This window comes from Amia ocellicauda, chromosome 4, assembly GCF_036373705.1.
Source record: "Amia ocellicauda isolate fAmiCal2 chromosome 4, fAmiCal2.hap1, whole genome shotgun sequence".
Lineage (NCBI taxonomy): Eukaryota > Metazoa > Chordata > Actinopteri > Amiiformes > Amiidae > Amia > Amia ocellicauda.
In genome coordinates this window covers 44646730-44664433 of record NC_089853.1, presented here as the reverse complement: position 1 = coordinate 44664433, position 17704 = coordinate 44646730, and the positions used below count along the sequence as shown (strand labels likewise).

Below are 17704 nucleotides of genomic sequence, written 5' to 3'. Positions count from 1 at the left end.
CAAACAATGCAGGTCTCGACTGACATCAGCTTGGCTTGTAAACGTGTATTTCTAGATGCAGGAAATCAATTGTCTCTCCCCTCCATAACTAAGACATTTGGAAAGATGATATGAATCAATTCTTGCTACTCTAATAAACGCATAGCAGGCCATTGATATCGGAGTGTCACTTTGCTTTGAAGAGGGCAGCAGGAGTGCTGTCAGTCTGCAGCTGAAAGGAACGTTTATTGCAAACGAGATGCGCTAGACAGTCATACTTTCCGATGAATGCCTCAGGACAACGGCACCCAACAAATAATAATAATCATGCTTTGTTTTATTCTTAGTGACGTTATTTAAGATTTGGTTCTGGGTTTATTTTGTACGGTTTACTACTGTACCTAAGAACAAATGATAAACCTTTGTATTGGGGTATTTGTAACGTAGCAGGTACCAGAAATGTATTTTAATACCAAACAGAACAGAAAGAAATACATGAGTATCCAGACCAAGAAGGTCACTTTCTCAGGGGAGTGCTGTCTCACCTGGCCCAGCTGCTCACAGGGCGTCTGGTACTCTGAGCGCTGGCAGAGGTCTTTCACTCGCTGGTACTTAGGCAGGAAGTTCTCCTCCTGGGTGACCTCCTTCCCATCAGGCCTCTTGTGCAGTAGCTTCCTGGAGGAAACAAAAAGCGTCAGTCGTAACCTGAGGGAGATGTATCTGTTTATCCCTCTGCCTGTGGATACAAATAATTAAATACACGTCCGCACATCCAAGCGTCCAGAGTGAGCACTGTGGCGCAGACAGTGCGGTTGTGGTACAGCTCCCAACTGTGTCTACTTAATGGGTCGATTTGGAGAACAGAGCGAGGCAGACAGAACAATATAGTTAAGGGGTTGATGTTGTGTTACACATCCAACGGAATCCTGTTAAAGACACATTTACACTTTTAGTAGCAGATTATACCCTGTTAAATTATGTTAAATTATTCAATTTGCTGTGGCTTACCCTCTTTCTACCAGAAAGGAATCTCTCCACACCTTTCCCTTCTTATTAAACTGCAGTCTGAAAACGTAGGAAGAGACAAAACAAATTAAATCAATGTATTTAGATACTGAATGGGTCAGAGACAACTTTAGACAAGACAACTTTAAAAAGGATGCACATTGCAATATGAAGGAAATAAAATACTTACATAGTGCTGTTCTAAATTTGTATATCATTTAAAAGAAGATAGATGTATTTCCTCTTCTATTTTCTTTCCTTTTTAAAGCTTATTTGCATTATCGAATAATTTCACACAGCAGAGAATAAGCCGTCTAAAACCAGCGCCTACTGTGCTTTTCTCTACTTCCTAACCCAGACAGCACTACTTTGCAGCCCTGTATACAGCAGCAAAAATAACACATATTGATTACCCAGGCTCTGTTTCTTATAGTACCACCTCCCCCCCCCCAACTGCCTCTGTAGCCTGCAGAGAGCTAGCAGTGAAAAAAGAAAAGAAAGAAGAGCAAACCACAGGAAAGAAGCATCCTTTCCAGGAAGTGCATCTTTCCCTCCCCAGCAGTCAATTTCAGAGCAAGGAAAGACAATTTATTCCTGATTACATACAAGACAACTGAGAGACAGGATCCAATATCAGAGCTCGCCTCCTTCCCTGTCTCCATCCCCAGGCCATGCAGAGAAACAGTCAATCTTATTCACCTCGCAAGGTTGCCAATTCTTAGGGAGACTGAAAAGTTGATCTACACTCCAGGCATTAAAAGGTGGTATTGTGGGGGTGCAATGACTACATATATATACACAAAAACATTCGCTCATCAGCCGTCTCTGCTGACCTTATTGCTTTTAACATTGATAAGCCCTTAAAAGTGTATTTATTTTAATGTATGCAAGTCTCACTTAATACAGGATACAGTTTCCCAATACCTGTTCACTGGCCTCTCGGTGTCTAGGAGTTTGAGGACAGACTTGCCATCCATGTCAGGGGGGATGTCCAGACCCGCAATGTCCAGAATGGTCGGTGCCAAGTCAATGTTCAGCACAATGTGTGGATTGCTGTGGGGGAAAAAAGGGCGTAAAAACATAGAAAGGCTTACTATTGAGTATACAATGTCATCCTCTTGCGTTTGTTTATTTGTTCTAATGTTCTTTAATTTCTGCAAAATTGAGGTTTGGAATTAGCAAATATTTCATGTTTATTCCAACGATGCAGGTTATAGTACAGCAACATTGTCATAAAAAACTAAAAACCAAGCGAACAAACCCAAAGCTATGTAAGATTAATTAATTCAGTGAAATCAACCCAGCTGAAATGAATCCAGAACGTATTTAAGACCAGGTACCTCTGGCTGAGACTACAAGGGAATTCAAATGAAAAACACCACATCAAGAATATGGTGCACAGTGGCTTGGGAAGGCAGCATCTTTTAATGTACAAACCCCCCTGCCTTTCTACAGGAGAAAGCTTTATCTTTACAAAAACAGCAGTTAATGCATCCATCTAATGCCACAGAGCGCACATCTGAAGTGCAGAGATAGAGAGAGGCTGACAGAGACAGACATGGAGTCCATTTTTGTAATGGATTGACACTTTCAAGTCTCCCAACAGATGGACGTCTCCACACAGAAGTTTACAAGCACGATGGTAAGTGCATTAAAGTACCTGTCGGAGCCATCTGAACAGACAACAACAAGGTCAACACGCAACATTATCATTGTAAGGTCACAGCATGGGTCCCCGAGGACTGGCAAACAGCTGAGCACATCACTTTCCTTCATAACAACTTCATCTTGCGTGAGCATGTCTTAAATTGACTGAAAACAAACATCGCGCAGGTAATGCACTAGAGAGATTAAATACCTCACATGAACCCAGGATTAAATAGGATTGGTGAGGGAATTATTTTTTAATTTTTCTCCAGGCACGTGATTTTTTTTTCCTTCTCTAGGGGTCGGCGTTTACCCTCACTGTCCTTTGACACCGGAAGTATCAGCAGTATATAATGAGGTAATCTGATGAAAGGGAGATCGACGGAAACAGGTTTACAAGATTTGCAGAGATTACTTTGGCCATTTGCCAAGACCTCGGGTACAATAAGGCAAGATTCATAGACAAGGGATAATCCGACCCAAACACCAAACACACCCGCAGCTTCCACTGAGGGTCTGTTACGACTCGGCCATTGAGAGCTTTCTGCAGCCAAGGCAATCATGTAAGAGCACCCTACCGAACAGTCCTGCAGCTGGAGCTACACAACTTTAACTTACACACACACAAACTGACATTTTAAAAAAAGCATCTCACTGCCACAAGAAAATTATATGTAGGCTTGATACCTTACACATAAAAATGTAAATTTTCTAGGCAGGAGGTCGGAAAATTTACAAAATACACTTGATGTGGTTTAGTAATGTAACTTTGGGTTTCCAGGTTTAAACCACAGCACAGTGTTTGGATTGGGATCTGAATGAGCAGATACTGTTGTCAGACACTAAGGTTAGGAAGCCAATTCAATTGGATTGGATGACTGCTTTTGGCTCCAGGGGTCAGGGTTTGTGCACTCAGTAGTATTGTTAAATGTAATGTAAAAATCATTAAAAGCTGAAGTATAACTTACTGCCAGAAAAAAACCTAGTATTGCACTCAGTGGAATAGCAGACGAGGATCTCTTTAGTTAACTAAAAATAGACTCATAAAACCGCTGCACACATTGTGATAATACGGTGTGTACAACAGGGAACGCAACAGGGTTATGAGTTGCAGGGCAGACTGAATTTACAGGGTTGCAACTAAATGCCTTCTTCCCACAAGTCTCAAATGTCTGATAAAAATAAATTTAGGGGTTGTCAAAGAAGGGGGGTGTCAACAACCTGGGAGAGTGGCTGGGCCTTGTTTGAAGAAGAACGATACCGCAAAATGAATTACTTGAAAAGCACATATTTCACACTGGTTGGCGGAGTGTCATAGCTGGCTGGTGTCGCTTCAAAGCGGTGCCACAATTAGAGCATGTTTAACAGCAGTGAAGCACAATGAGCCAAGCGGCCTTGGAATTAATCACTCCTGGCGTGATGAGTATCATAAATAACAGCCTGGAAAGAATGAAACCAAGTTGTAACTTTTTAAACCAGTTTGCATTGTTCAGTGGTGTCACATTCTCACTGAGAGAATCCAAAACAATCTAACTCACATGGCGGCTCCCTCCACGTTGGGTCCCCGGATGTAGAAGGGCACACGGATGTCAAACTCATATGGCATAGATTTGCCCTTCACCAGCCCGAACTGCCCAATGTGATAGCCGTGGTCGGCTGTGTAGATCACGTAGGTGTTCTCCAGTTCGCCCGTCTCAACCAGCATATTGTAGACCTGAAAACGAAGGAGGTAATCTGTAGCTGAGAACTGTACATTAAGAGCTCTATCATCCTGTCAAATAATAAAATAAAATGTGTGTTTTGTATATTTGTTCAACACAATTAGAAGGAGCAAAACAAAATGTTGTATAAACCAACTGCAAGCAGACAAGGTGGCAAACCTCAATGAGACAGTATGGTTGACCTCAGCTCAGCACCAGTAACGTACGAGTGTGACCACTTATTTGAAACAATAACGATTCCACCATTTGTTTTATTTAATAACAGCAGACCACATTTTAGTCAGCAGATAAACACACAAGCAGAAGGGCAATGCCATCCAAATAGACACTGAACTGAATTTCACATCTTTCAATTCCACAGACCTCGAAGAGCGGAGAATAAAAATGGGATGTGGGGCGAGTGGGATTATTATTATTAATATTTGAATGACGTCACCTACACTAAAGCACAATAAATCATTTTCATTTTTACTTTTATCATTTGTGCTCTGTTTATTGCATACACTTAATCTTCCTAAACCACATTTTCTCCAGATTTATTTATTTAATTGAATCCGATCCTTAGTCTCCAGGGTAAAGTCATGCACTTTTCACAAAAGCCGCTGCATATTTTTCACCCTGGCTGGCCATCCGCACAGCACCAATATGACATCAGCAATGGGATGGAGAGTGTCTCTAATGGAGAGGTAGAAGCAAGGCTAACAGCTCTGTTTGGAAAGGAGGGAAGCTGCACAATACAAATATTCAACTATCTGTGTTTGTTTTCCAGAATAGCTCTGGTGGAGATGATTAACACTGAACAACAGCTGCATAAATATAATTGTGATAGGACATTTGAAAGAAGACGGGCAGGGATTGGAAGGGAATTTCCTCTCACAGGCTCATTTTTCTTCAGGTAATGTGTGTTCTTCCAAAAAATTACAATATGCTAAACCATAATGTGTTTAGAGCACAATAGCCTGAACGGATAATACCAGAAGAAAAACAATTCCTACTTCTCAGCTGAAGAGGATTAAAATAATTGTCCGTGCAGACTCTAGACTCTTCGCCTAACTTGACCTACCTTCTCCACCGAGTCGTCCACAGAGAGGAGTGTCTGAAGGCGCTTTCTCTGCAGCATGTTGGTGAACTCCATGTGGATTGGCTTCATGGGGCCGGTGTACCTCATTATCCAGTGCTTGTCTGGGTTCGGGGCGTAGTTGTAACTCGGCGTTCTGGGAAGGCAATTAGAGAAAACTAAAACCAACAAGAAATGGAACCATGTGGGTGAAAATGAGAGACAAAACAAATTCACCTCACCTTGTTTTCCTAACCTGCTGCACTTGTACAGATTGCTAATTAGTGTCTTAATAAGTAAAGGAACAAAATGAAATACATGACTGTGTCACAGAGGTTACAAGTAATTCGTGCTTGAAGCTGGTCCCGTGTCAAGTCTCAGGATGTTGTTTACAGTGTTAGGAGCAAAGCCGTCTCATTGGACACTCCAGTCGACTGTTACTTAAATAGGTTGTTCACTCGCTCACTTTTTTTAATAGTTATTGAGAGTCTTTCAATTATAACAGAACTGCACAGTGTACATTTGTGCATTCTTACAAACAACTGCATATTTCAGACATGAACTCTCTTTCACCTGCGAGTCATTTTAATCAGTCCTGTAAATATAACAAGCACAGACTGTACCTAGTAGGGTTTAGAAGAAATGGGCTTCAGTAAAAAATATGAAGATTTCATTAGGAAATAAATTATACAACAGATGCCACAAATACACAATAACGGTTATGTTATATAAATATTTGTGGGCCATACTGCTGCACCATTGGCCTTTGGTTGGAGGCTCTGTGTGCCTAATGACATTCAAAGCCAGTTTTAAACACATTTACTTTAATATGTTTTTCATGATACAGTGCGGTCTGCAATGAGATTCAAACCTGTCATGCATTATGTGCTATCAATCTCTGGATGCTGCCAACCATTGAAAGACATCCAGGCTTGTGTAGAAAGGGCAGCTCTGAGTGCGAAATGAATATAAATGCAATAGGACTTTGCTGCATCATGAGAAGGGGCCTCTTAAAACAGCAGGATGGCAAATATATACAATTATAGAGACAAACAACTCTTGCCTTTTCATTACTTCACATTCTGGACATGTTTTCTTTGTATGTAAAACAAGGACAATTATATACACGTGTGTTTGTATTTGATACATGGCACTGTATGCCCTGTGTGTTTTATGAGTATACTGCAGAAAGATTAACCAGCCCTGTCGGATAAATGAGCTGTGTGAAGATGACAAATGACTGTGGCCTGTGATGTTTATTAGTTCTCAACCCATTTATCCACTTCTGTATTCCCAGTTTCTCCAAATGATCCCTCAAGTCACCTGTAACTAGTAGTGGCAGGAGAAAACAGTCAAAGGGGCTGGACCTGAACTCTCAGCATTACGGGAGGCAAATATTTTAAAGAAACAAACCATTGGCTTCTTTACAGCTTCAGCCTTATTGCAAACACTGAATTCTGTTAAGCTGGGATCATGCCGAAAACAGGGGATGGAAACAGAGCAGAGCATATCAGCCTACATCTGTATTTCAAGCAACTACTTAGACACCAGATATTGCGGATTACCCTGGGTCCCAACAAACACATAATGTGCCTTTATAATGCCCTGTATTCATGTTCAGTAGTCATTTTCTGAAGCTCTTTCTTTGAAAGCTACAGTATTAGCCAGCATAATCCCAACGACAGGATGGACGTTTAATATATATATTTTTAACAATGAAAAACAACAAAAAGCCCTGATATGACCTTTGAAGGCTGTGATACAACATTTCCCAGAGGTTCTGAAGAGATGAAATCAGATCACTACAGCTGGCACCGCTTCTCTGGAGACGAAACAAGTACAAAACAAGCCCAGCCAGGTCTTTCAACTGTAATAACTCATGGCAGCCACTAGAGGCTCCTACAGCTAGACCATTTTAATAGATCCAAATGGCGATTAAGGATCAGTGAAATTCATTTATCGCTGATTTTCACTGCTTTAAGACTGATTTAACATGCTTCAAACTCTACCCCTGGTAGGTATTAGTACGCAACAGAGATTTCTTGGCACAGCCCAAGCCTCCAGCAGTTAAATCTTGCTTCTTCCCCGCTGCCTTCTCTTTATTACTCAATGCATAATCCTCTCAAACTAAACAGATTCTTCCCCTCGCTTCCAGCTGCGAAGGACAGGGTAAGCCATCTTTAGTAAATGGAAAAAAACTGATTGCTGCTGAAACCTGTGATTGCTCCTGACCTGTACAATCATCTTTTTTTTTTTTCTTTCTTTCTTTTTTTTTTAAGAATCAGACCGGCAGTTTGCGGCAGGTGGGGGGGTTGGGAGAGGAGAGAGCAGGGAGGTAAGTAGGGGTGAGAAGGGCAGACAGACAGGAAAAGGAGGTAAATGGAGAGTGACAGAAACCAATGATGGATTTCCTTCATCACTGGAGTGTTAATGTTAATGTCTTTTACATTTATGGAAGAAAAAAAAAAAAAAAAAAACTCAGCTTGTCTGAGCGCTTCATTTTCAAGTTTCCCCAGGAACTCGGCATTACTAAAGCAATCAAAATCAATGATGGCTTTTCCAAAAAGAAACAATTATTCTTTGTAGTATTTCTAAGAAATCGTTCACTGAAAATCAACCGAAGGCAACCAGCCCAGACTCTTTTGGTCTTTTTGGGGGGGGGGGGGTAAACATTTTTCAAGTTTAATTTTCAATGAAACAGTGGGTCAATAAAGAAGTCAATATCATAAGGTGACAGTGAGAGCCCATTGGTGCAAATAGATGCCAGTAGCTAATGTTTGCTTCCTCTGTTATTTAAGAACGCCGTACAGTTTTATACTACTGTTTATGAAGCACTGACTTACAGGACGCTGGTCTTAGCACCCACAGCACGAGCTCTGAAAATGGTATTCACACATATCGCTTAACATTATGGTAAAACGACATTATTTTCTTGGAAGCTGCCCTAAAAATGCGGCGCTTGTAATAAAAGGTTCGCCGATGCTGACGTGACCTTTTGCGGGCCGTCTCTCACACAGATGGGGAATGACTATTTTCTTCATTAAGGGCAACTGGATAAAAATAAAAAGCTCAGAGATAGGAGCATGGGTTGCCCGTGCTCTCGGGCTGTCCCTCCCGCGCTGCTCATGTATGTGACGAGTGTCCCTGGTTTCACTTTCTATTGCCCTGATTATGCAGAAGCGAGGACGTGGAAAACCGAGAAAGATTGTGTAATGGACCCGTGCGGCAAAGTGGGGGGGTTAATCTCCAAAGGCAGCCGGGGGCACAGTGTGGGTTATGGGGTAAAAGGCCTCCAGTTGTCAGGAGGAGCTATTATTGTAACACTGCAGCAGATCCGCTTTGACAGCTCATCTTGAGAGAGTTTAATATCATGAATATCAAGGAGCATTTGTTTAAGGTGGTGGCTGAACATTTCTCATTGTTACAATATATACCCAGGTCGACCAATACATGACAAAGGTATAACTAAAAATCTAACACAGTTTCTCTTTGGAACAGTGTGGGTTCCTCGAATACCTATAAAATTCAGTTCCAATGCGGTGCATGCCTACAACCGTCTCTTTAATTAACCCTTATGATGACCCTGGCCTTTTAAGCTGCACTGAGAGGGGTACATTGTTCCGCACCGGGTCAAATGCCGTTACTCAGCAACCAACTGCATCCCTCTCACCCGGACCATGGCGGGATTAGCGTGGAGAGATGTCCACATGGCTTGGAATGGCCCTGTCTGGTTAAAGGGTTTTGCCTGGAGGCTTTCGAGACTTATCCCAGCTGGTGAGCAATTAGGAGCAGGCAGCAGTTAAAAGTCAGCTGACACTGCGAATGAAATTTCTGCCGTACCCCTTCGTCTGCCAAATGGCACATGAACTGAGGCAGGCAGAGGGAGAGGCTGCGAGACACACATTAACACAGTGTTAGAGCCCGGACTCGGGGCTGCTGCTGCTGGGGAACAGAGGAAATCTGTCTGCAGCTGTGGGAATCTGGGTCTTAGTGCAATGCATTTGTAAAATACATTTGCACATCCCCCATTCGGCAGATTAGCGCTCACCTGTAACAATGTTGTGGCTGTAACCCACAATGCAGCACTGCTGTATGGTCCAAAAATGAACGAGAGTGACTGAGGAGTAGACACATTAGGCCCTGAAACATTTTGTAAAGAGATGTCATGTTTTCTTTTCTCATAAAAGCACTCAGGTTAGAAATCGGATGTGCTGGGGCAAACATATCACCATTATCTGTGCAATTTACACCCATTCCATGAGGTATCATGCTTGTTTGCTGAACCAGAGCAGAATGTGCTCTTTTCCTCCTCATTACCGCTCTTCCCCTAGAATGTAACCCTCACACTGCTGTCTGAATATGAAAATCGCTTTGAAAACTGTAGCAGCCCTTTACCGAAGTAAATAATAACAATTAAAATGTCCAATAGCTACCCTAAAGGCATGGGATGGGAATTTCTTTTAGTTGTTGTTTGGTTTTTATTATTAAAACTTAAAAGCAGGATGGAGGATGTCCAAAGACAACATGGGAAAACAGGCAAGACTCAGCCCTTTCCCAAATGCCTGTCACGCCCTGTGCACCACTTGATGAAGGCCTTGGCGGAGGGCCTTGAAGGGAATGTACAGACTCTGGACTGGAACTGGTTGAGCTTCAGAAAGTCAAGGATGGATATAACAACAAAGGAGATGCCCATCAATCCACATCTAATCTACCTAGCCTTGTGCAAGAACAAGATGTTCTTCTTTCTTTCAAAGGGCTCACGGTTATGGTTTTCTGCAAAGGTGGAGTTTGTACAAGTCCAGAGTGCTTGTGTCGGCAGCTGGCGGTGTTCGGACTCACATGTGCTGGGAGGCGTTGGGGAAGGCCTCCGAATACTGGGGAGCCGAGTCCTCCGGCCCATGGGGGGCAGCGTGACTCAGGACCATCATCACAGGTCGGTGAGGGTACAGCTTCTTGGATGTGCGAAAGTAGTTGATGCTGTTGTTTGTGATGAGGTCGGTCAGGTAGTCCTGAATAGGAAAAGAGGAAAAGTAACAATGAATATTTTTCCCCTCACACCACTTACTGTGACAATCATTCCCACAGAAAAGCAATTCAAAAGTCATGCAGCTCTATTATTCTGTTGGTTTAAAAAAAAAACAAAGAAAAAAAAACAGATGTGTGGATTCTAGTCTTATGTTTATTCTAAGATGAGCTGGATTTCCTTTAAATATCTGTTAAGCGTAGACACAGATGTCTGCTTATATTGTTGTCATTTTAAAGCATTTTGGTGGGACAAAAAAAGGATTTGAAAAATGGTTAATAATCTGTCCTCAATAACTTCACTCCAACAACAAATAAATAACAAATAATGATTAAAAGCACAGCTACTGCTAAGAAATCAGATAAACAAGCATCTTTCCTGATTTGATTCATGTTTGTGTATTGTCTTCATCAGTGTCTTAGATTGTCTGGACAGGTATAAGAGCTGACTTGACAGTTATTGATTAAACCCTCTCTTCGCATTCAACTGGTAGGATTATCAGATACACCACAGCATCTGGAAATCAAATGCTTGCAACTGCGAAAGTACAAGGCTTCTAAGAAATGACACAGATCTTCCCATTAATAATTCCAGTAAGGGAGGGAAATCAATCTTTCCGTGACCAGGTTGGAAACATTTACAAGCAATATTTTGCTTTGGAAACCCCTCTTTTCACTAGAGGAATTTCTTCCACTGCCTAGGTCTTGCAACATTTGGCCAAAAAAGCACAGGAATAAAATTAATGCCAGGTGTTGCTAAGATTTTGGCACAGATAGAAAATAAAACTCTGGGCTCTGAAACAAGGAGAAGCACATATCACTTCAAGCAAGAAAAAAAAAAGAAAGCTGGAAAAACTAAACAAAACAAACAAAAAAAATCCTCAAGGACACTTGTGTCCGGAAATATTTGCTAGGTTGTGGTGTCGCTGTCTGTCCGACCTGCAGTAACAAGAGCCCGAGTCAATACCCATAACGGAGTTTGAACTGAACAGATCAAGGTGCTATTTTAACGAAGCAGTCCTGTCCTAATATCAGCAGCTGTGAGTGAATTTGCCAAAGCTAATGCCAAAATTCAAGTCACGATTTCTTTATTTTTAAAGGCCAAGATGAGATGTGTTGTAAAGATTTGTAACTAAAGCACTGCTGGCTAGTGAAGGTATAAAAGATGTGCTGCCACAATTAAGCACAATTAAGAAAATACTGGGATTATGCCTATTGTACTTCCGAAGTTTTCTAAATTTGAAATCTAGGACTTGGAGAGGCCTGGTTCAGTGTGAGTGCAGTTAAGCTTCCAGTGAGATTTTCTGTTTTATTTTTTCTGTTGAATAAGAATAATGTCCCCTCATAATAAATTTTAGACCCCAAAGCCCTAGTCTCATTTTAACACAACTGGTGATTCATTCAGCTTGAGCTAAGCTCCCTCTAAATTAAACATATAATACCATAGTAATAGCGTAGAAAATAGAAATAGAAAATACTGTAATAATATAAAGCCATATCTCTAATCAAAGCATATGCATGGAGTATGAAAATTACAACTACAAATATTTTGATGTGTACTTTATCATTTGAATTACAAGTCAAATGTAAAACCCTGTAGCCAACATATGATTTATTCACTATAACAAGTCGAAAGCAAATTAACCTGCATTGGGTTGACTGATTTTGACAATCAATTGATTTTACAAACCAACCTTGGGGTACTGGAACCCATGTTTCTCTCTGATGCCATTTCGGCACAGAGTGTAGTTGTAAAACCTGGAGTTTTTCACCAAGCCCACCCATTCCTTCCAGCCAGGGGGGATGTATGTCCCGTTGTATTCATTGAGGTACTTGCCAAAGAAACCTAAATAAAAGAGAGACACATCATATATACTGTCATTTATGACACAGACATCGCATTACTGTAACAGTTTGTGACCCCCAAATGCTCAAAGCATGATTCAGCACAGAGAGACTAAATTGCATGACATATGGCAGCCATTTTGCCCCAGCAACTCTCATATAATTAGTTTTCTGATATTAAAACAGTAGTTAATTATTTCACTTAGGAATCGATGGTTTTGCCGGGAACAAACCCTTGAAAATCAGAAGGCTCTTCAATTGCTCTTAGAAAGCAGCACCTGAGAGGAATCTTGTGCTTCAATGCCTTTATAAACTGAAGGAAATTATGTTACATGTTATCCGTTGTTTTGATCACTGAACAAAAACTCAAGCAACCCTGCCAGCTTGTCATGTCAATCTCAGGAGGACTGTGTGAATGTAGCATAAAACAATCACTTTTTTGTTATTATTTGAATCTTAACAGCGGTATCTTAGCCCATCCATGCTGGGATATACAGCGGGGCTTGTTTGACAAAGCCTTGTCATCATGTTTATTGTTTTACAGTAACACAGCAATGACGGGGCGTGACTTTGGAGACAGAGTTTTTTTTTTTATTGAATGGAGATCTGTCAAAAGCTTGAGACGGTGCTTAAATCTCTGAAACAGAAGCAAAGATTTGCTCAGAAAAATGACTTCTGTTGTGTGCGTTTCACAACGTACGAAATGTCAGATGTGTCCATGCAAATCGCAGCAGAGATAGGGGTCAGTCTTTAGGGCACACTAAATTGGTTTCAAATGACTGTCTTCTCTATTTCCCTCTGTATATTACTTAAATGGAGGAAGTGTGGTCTAATGGCTTGGGATTATGATTTAGAGCTGGCACAGCTCTTACAAAAGCGAAGGTGAACACGCTTTTTGCTGTAACATTTCAAAACACTAAATTACAGCTCTTTACAGTTACAAGAAATCCAACTCTTTTGATGTTGTTCACAATTCTAGGAGCTTTACAAAGTGTGAAGTTCTGCAAGATGTATCTAGAGCAAATGTCCTTTAAGCACTTTCCCATTACAAACAAACTGCATTATTTATTAGATATTGCAGTTGAGAATTTGTAACCACAATCTTCTTTTAGTAATTAGAAATGCTGAGGAATTTCTATTATTAATGTAATTAAAACCTACAGGAGACCACCTAATAATATACCATTTACAAGAGTCTAAATCCATAGCTCATAAAACAGAAGCCCACACTGTAGTTTCTGTACTTTTGATAAAGGAGAACAACCAGAATTGTTTTCTATAGAAAGATCAACATACAATAATTAATTTTGCTCCTGGTCACGAGGCAGGCTCGGCGAGATACTGCTTCTCAACCTGTGTTTAGAAACTGGAATTCACAGATAAATGAGAAAATTAATGGACTCTGCGAGCGGTCGAAGGCTTTCTTAAAATCAATAGCTTTCACCCTTTCTGTTTTTATTGACATCCGGTGGAATATCTGGGAAATAAATAAGTTTCTTATCATTTGTTTCAATCCTTTCGGGAATAGAAAATGGGAATTGTGTGTGTGAAGAGAGACATTTTATGGGCAGATGTATGTCTGTGATTATAAATATATATAAACTGGGATAATTAATCAAATTAATCAAATTGAATTGATTATGTTAATTTCCATTCATTTTCTTTTATATTCGAGTTCTTGTATTTGCAACTGTACCATGCAGTTAGCTTCATGCGGCTTTTATGCTTTGATATATACATACACTCACCTAAAGGATTATTAGGAACACCATACTAATACTGTGTTTGACCCCCTTTCGCCTTCAGAACTGCCTTAATTCTATGTGGCATTGATTCAACAAGGTGCTGAAAGCATTCTTTAGAAATGTTGGTCCATATTGATAGGATAGCATCTTGCAGTTGATGGAGATTTGTGGGATGCACATCCAGGGCACGAAGCTCCTGTTCCACCACATCCCAAAGATGCTCTATTGGGTTGAGATCTGGTGACTGTGGGGGCCAGTTTAGTACAGTGAACTCATTGTCATGTTCAAGAAACCAATTTGAAATGATTCGACCTTTGTGACATGGTGCATTATCCTGCTGGAAGTAGCCATCAGAGGATGGGTACATGGTGGTCATAAAGGGATGGACATGGTCAGAAACAATGCTCAGGTAGGCCGTGGCTTTTAAACGATGCCCAATTGGCACTAAGGGGCCTAAAGTGTGCCAAGAAAACATCCCCCACACCATTACACCACCACCACCAGCCTGCACAGTGGTAACAAGGCATGATGGATCCATGTTCTCATTCTGTTTACGCCAAATTCTGACTCTACCATCTGAATGTCTCAACAGAAATCGAGACTCATCAGACCAGGCAACATTTTTCCAGTCTTCAACTGTCCAATTTTGGTGAGCTTGTGCAAATTGTAGCCTCTTTTTCCTATCTGTAGTGGAGATGAGTGGTACCCGGTGGGGTCTTCTGCTGTTGTAGCCCATCCGCCTCAAGGTTGTACGTGTTGTGGCTTCACAAATGCTTTGCTGCATACCTCGGTTGTAACGAGTGGTTATTTCAGTCAAAGTTGCTCTTCTATCAGCTTGAATCAGTCGGCCCATTCTCCTCTGACCTCTAGCATCAACAAGGCATTTTCGCCCACAGGACTGCCGCATACTGGATGTTTTTCCCTTTTCACACCATTCTTTGTAAACCCTAGAAATAGTTGTGCGTGAAAATCCCAGTAACTGAGCAGATTGTGAAATACTCAGACCGGCCCGTCTGGCACCAACAACCATGCCACGCTCAAAATGGCTTAAATCACCTTTCTTTCCCATTCAGACATTCAGTTTGGAGTTCAGGAGATTGTCTTGACCAGGACCACACCCCTAAATGCATTGAAGCAACTGCCATGTGATTGGTTGGTTAGATAATTGCATTAATGAGAAATTGAACAGGTGTTCCTAATAATCCTTTAGGTGAGTGTATAAATGACTATAATACAATTCAAAATTTAGCTTAATGAAAATTATTCGAAATAGATTGCAAATTTTGTTCCTGGGTTGATGAGTTCTAGAAACAGATGCAGCACAAGAGGTAGAATGGTTTGTGACGATTCACTACAATAAACCTTTCCTTTACTGGCATATTTGAAATCCTTTCTTGTGTTTTGATGTTTCAGTGAAATTAATTTAGAAACAAGGATCTCATATATAGTCTGAAGAAATAAGAGTTTTTGTTTTATTTAATTGACTTGAGGGGATTTGATTCATACGAACATGAAAAACAATCATGTCATGTTCACACCCTCACATGACATTTACTTGTCACACAATATAACCATCTGCTGTTTCTGAAGGGCAAGAGATCTAACTGAGAAAGTGTTATTGCTAGAGGTATCACTAGATCAAAAATATGAAAAAGAAGAAAGAAGAATGCAAGAACAAGGAGTACACACAAATTCACTGAAATCATGTATCAATATAATATTAGGTTTTTAATTTAATTACGATACAGAATGTTGGCTTGAAAGGGAAACCTCTCTGTGTCAGTGAATTGGTTTCTTTTGGAAGATGAACAAAAGAGTTGAGGAGGCTTCTTATATATTTTCCCTCTCATCAGTCTAAAAAGCAACCAAAATGTGGAATATTCTACTGCACATTTAATGAGAAACAGCAACAACAAAAAATGTAGGGGATTAAGATTGAAACTGGATTTCAATAACTGCAGAGAGTTAAACAAGCAAATACAAAATGTCAGCTTGCCCTTTGGGAACGGCTCAAAAATGTAATTGGTGTTTATGGGCAACTGTTTTAAAAACTACAGGAATAAACAGGGATTATACAAAGAAAAACACTGATCTGCTATTCCAGATCTCCTTAACCCCGGAACCACCAGCAATGAAAGTCAGTAATTTGTCTCAGGCCTCCCAGAAGTGGAAGAACCACAACACCTTATTCTATTATGTATCTTTTATGACACAAAACTCACTCTAAAACCCCAGCAGAACCAGCAATAGCACGCAATAGCATTAAAGTGCACATGCCAGTTTGCTGAAGTAGTTCACTGGAGAACAGGGCCGGACACAGATTCCACAATCTGTGCTCCAGCTGAGAAAACCTTCCGATGCTCACCGCCCATTCTTTCCTCTGGTTCTCTCTTATTGAACATGAACAGCTGCTGACTGTATCTGAAAGAGAGGCTGCGGCGGCCCGGGAGTACCTGTGCGGTAGCCAGTGTTGTTGAGGTACACGGCGAAGGTGCGCGGCTCGTGCTGCGCCTGCCAGGAAGGGGAGGAGCAGTTCTCGTTGTTGGTGTAGGTGTTGTGGTTGTGGACGTACTTCCCCGTTAGCATGGATGAGCGCGAGGGACAGCACATGGGTGTGGTGACGAAGGCGTTGGAGAAGTGGGTTCCACCCTGCTCCATGATGCGCCGTGTCTTGTTCATGGCCTGCATGGAGCCTGCAAACAGACAAAGGGGAAAGAGAGTGAGAGAAAGAGAGACGCTGAGGTTAACGGTTGAAAAAAAACACCAATAGCTCCTTCAAGAATTGTCAGGGTTTAATTAGCTACAGCAACTCAAATGTGCAGAATGGGCTCCCCATTTGTAATCTTTCTTGTCTTTGGATATTCTGGTTTGAAGTGCTGACCACAACTATTACCACGAGCAAAGAAAATAAAGGGGGGTTCATGCCAACACACTCCAGAGCCAAATTAAAATGCAACAATCAAATTTACAGAAGCAGTTGTATGCAAAACACAATGCAGGAGATTGATTATTAAACTCATCTGGGGTTTCAGCATTCCTAACAGGATCGGGAGTTGGATTATTTCAATTTCAGGTCTATATAAAAATAATAAATAATGTTTTTTAAAATGTTGCCTATCAATTCAGTCCAGTGTTGCAGTGCTGCATACCAGCTTTAAATCTTCTAGAAAGGCAGCTGAAAAATAAAATGAACTGGTCTGATGCACAAATTAATTAATTCATTTAGTAGAGCATGGTGGCTCTCCAATCACTTGAAAACAAGATGTGTGCACCAGCAACAAGTCAACGTGATACGAATGAGCAATTCTTTTTCTGGGCATGGCATTTTCAGTTCTCATTTGGAAAAATGTGTTGTGGTACAACAAATGATTATATGAATCATGTGTTGAAAAATGGCTGTGGTCTGATTTTGTGACATCAAAAACAATCAAACAAAATCTGTGCTTGTCTCGTGAAACATCTCAATCAGGGTTTGTTTTTGCTTTTTTGTTGGTTTCATTTATTTTTTTAACCCGGGTTAGCCTGAATAATACAGTGTTTTGTTTCCCATTGCAGGAAAAGGTTCTTTCATTTCAGCTGAGTGTACGCCCACAGCCTGCTGGGGATTGTGTGGTTCAAAATGCCATCCCATCTGGTTTCACATAAAATGACAAACTTAATAACAAGAGTGGGAAAGGCAATGT

The 17704-nt window shown here is 40.9% G+C and overlaps 1 protein-coding gene across 5 annotated transcripts in view; it reads right to left on the bottom strand.

The window, feature by feature from the left end:
• sulf2b (sulfatase 2b) overlaps positions 1–17704 on the bottom strand; it is a 112755-nt gene that overhangs the window by 9343 nt on the left and 85708 nt on the right. For all 5 annotated transcript variants that reach the window (XM_066702488.1, XM_066702489.1, XM_066702485.1 and 2 more), the window contains 8 exons: positions 16475–16714; positions 12126–12277; positions 10249–10418; positions 5416–5566; positions 4170–4345; positions 1909–2037; positions 988–1044; positions 525–654 (listed from right to left, as the gene is read on the bottom strand). In XM_066702488.1, the coding sequence (XP_066558585.1) occupies positions 525–654; positions 988–1044; positions 1909–2037; positions 4170–4345; positions 5416–5566; positions 10249–10418; positions 12126–12277; positions 16475–16714 (1205 nt within the window). The remainder of the gene's footprint in view (positions 1–524; positions 655–987; positions 1045–1908; positions 2038–4169; positions 4346–5415; positions 5567–10248; positions 10419–12125; positions 12278–16474; positions 16715–17704) is intronic.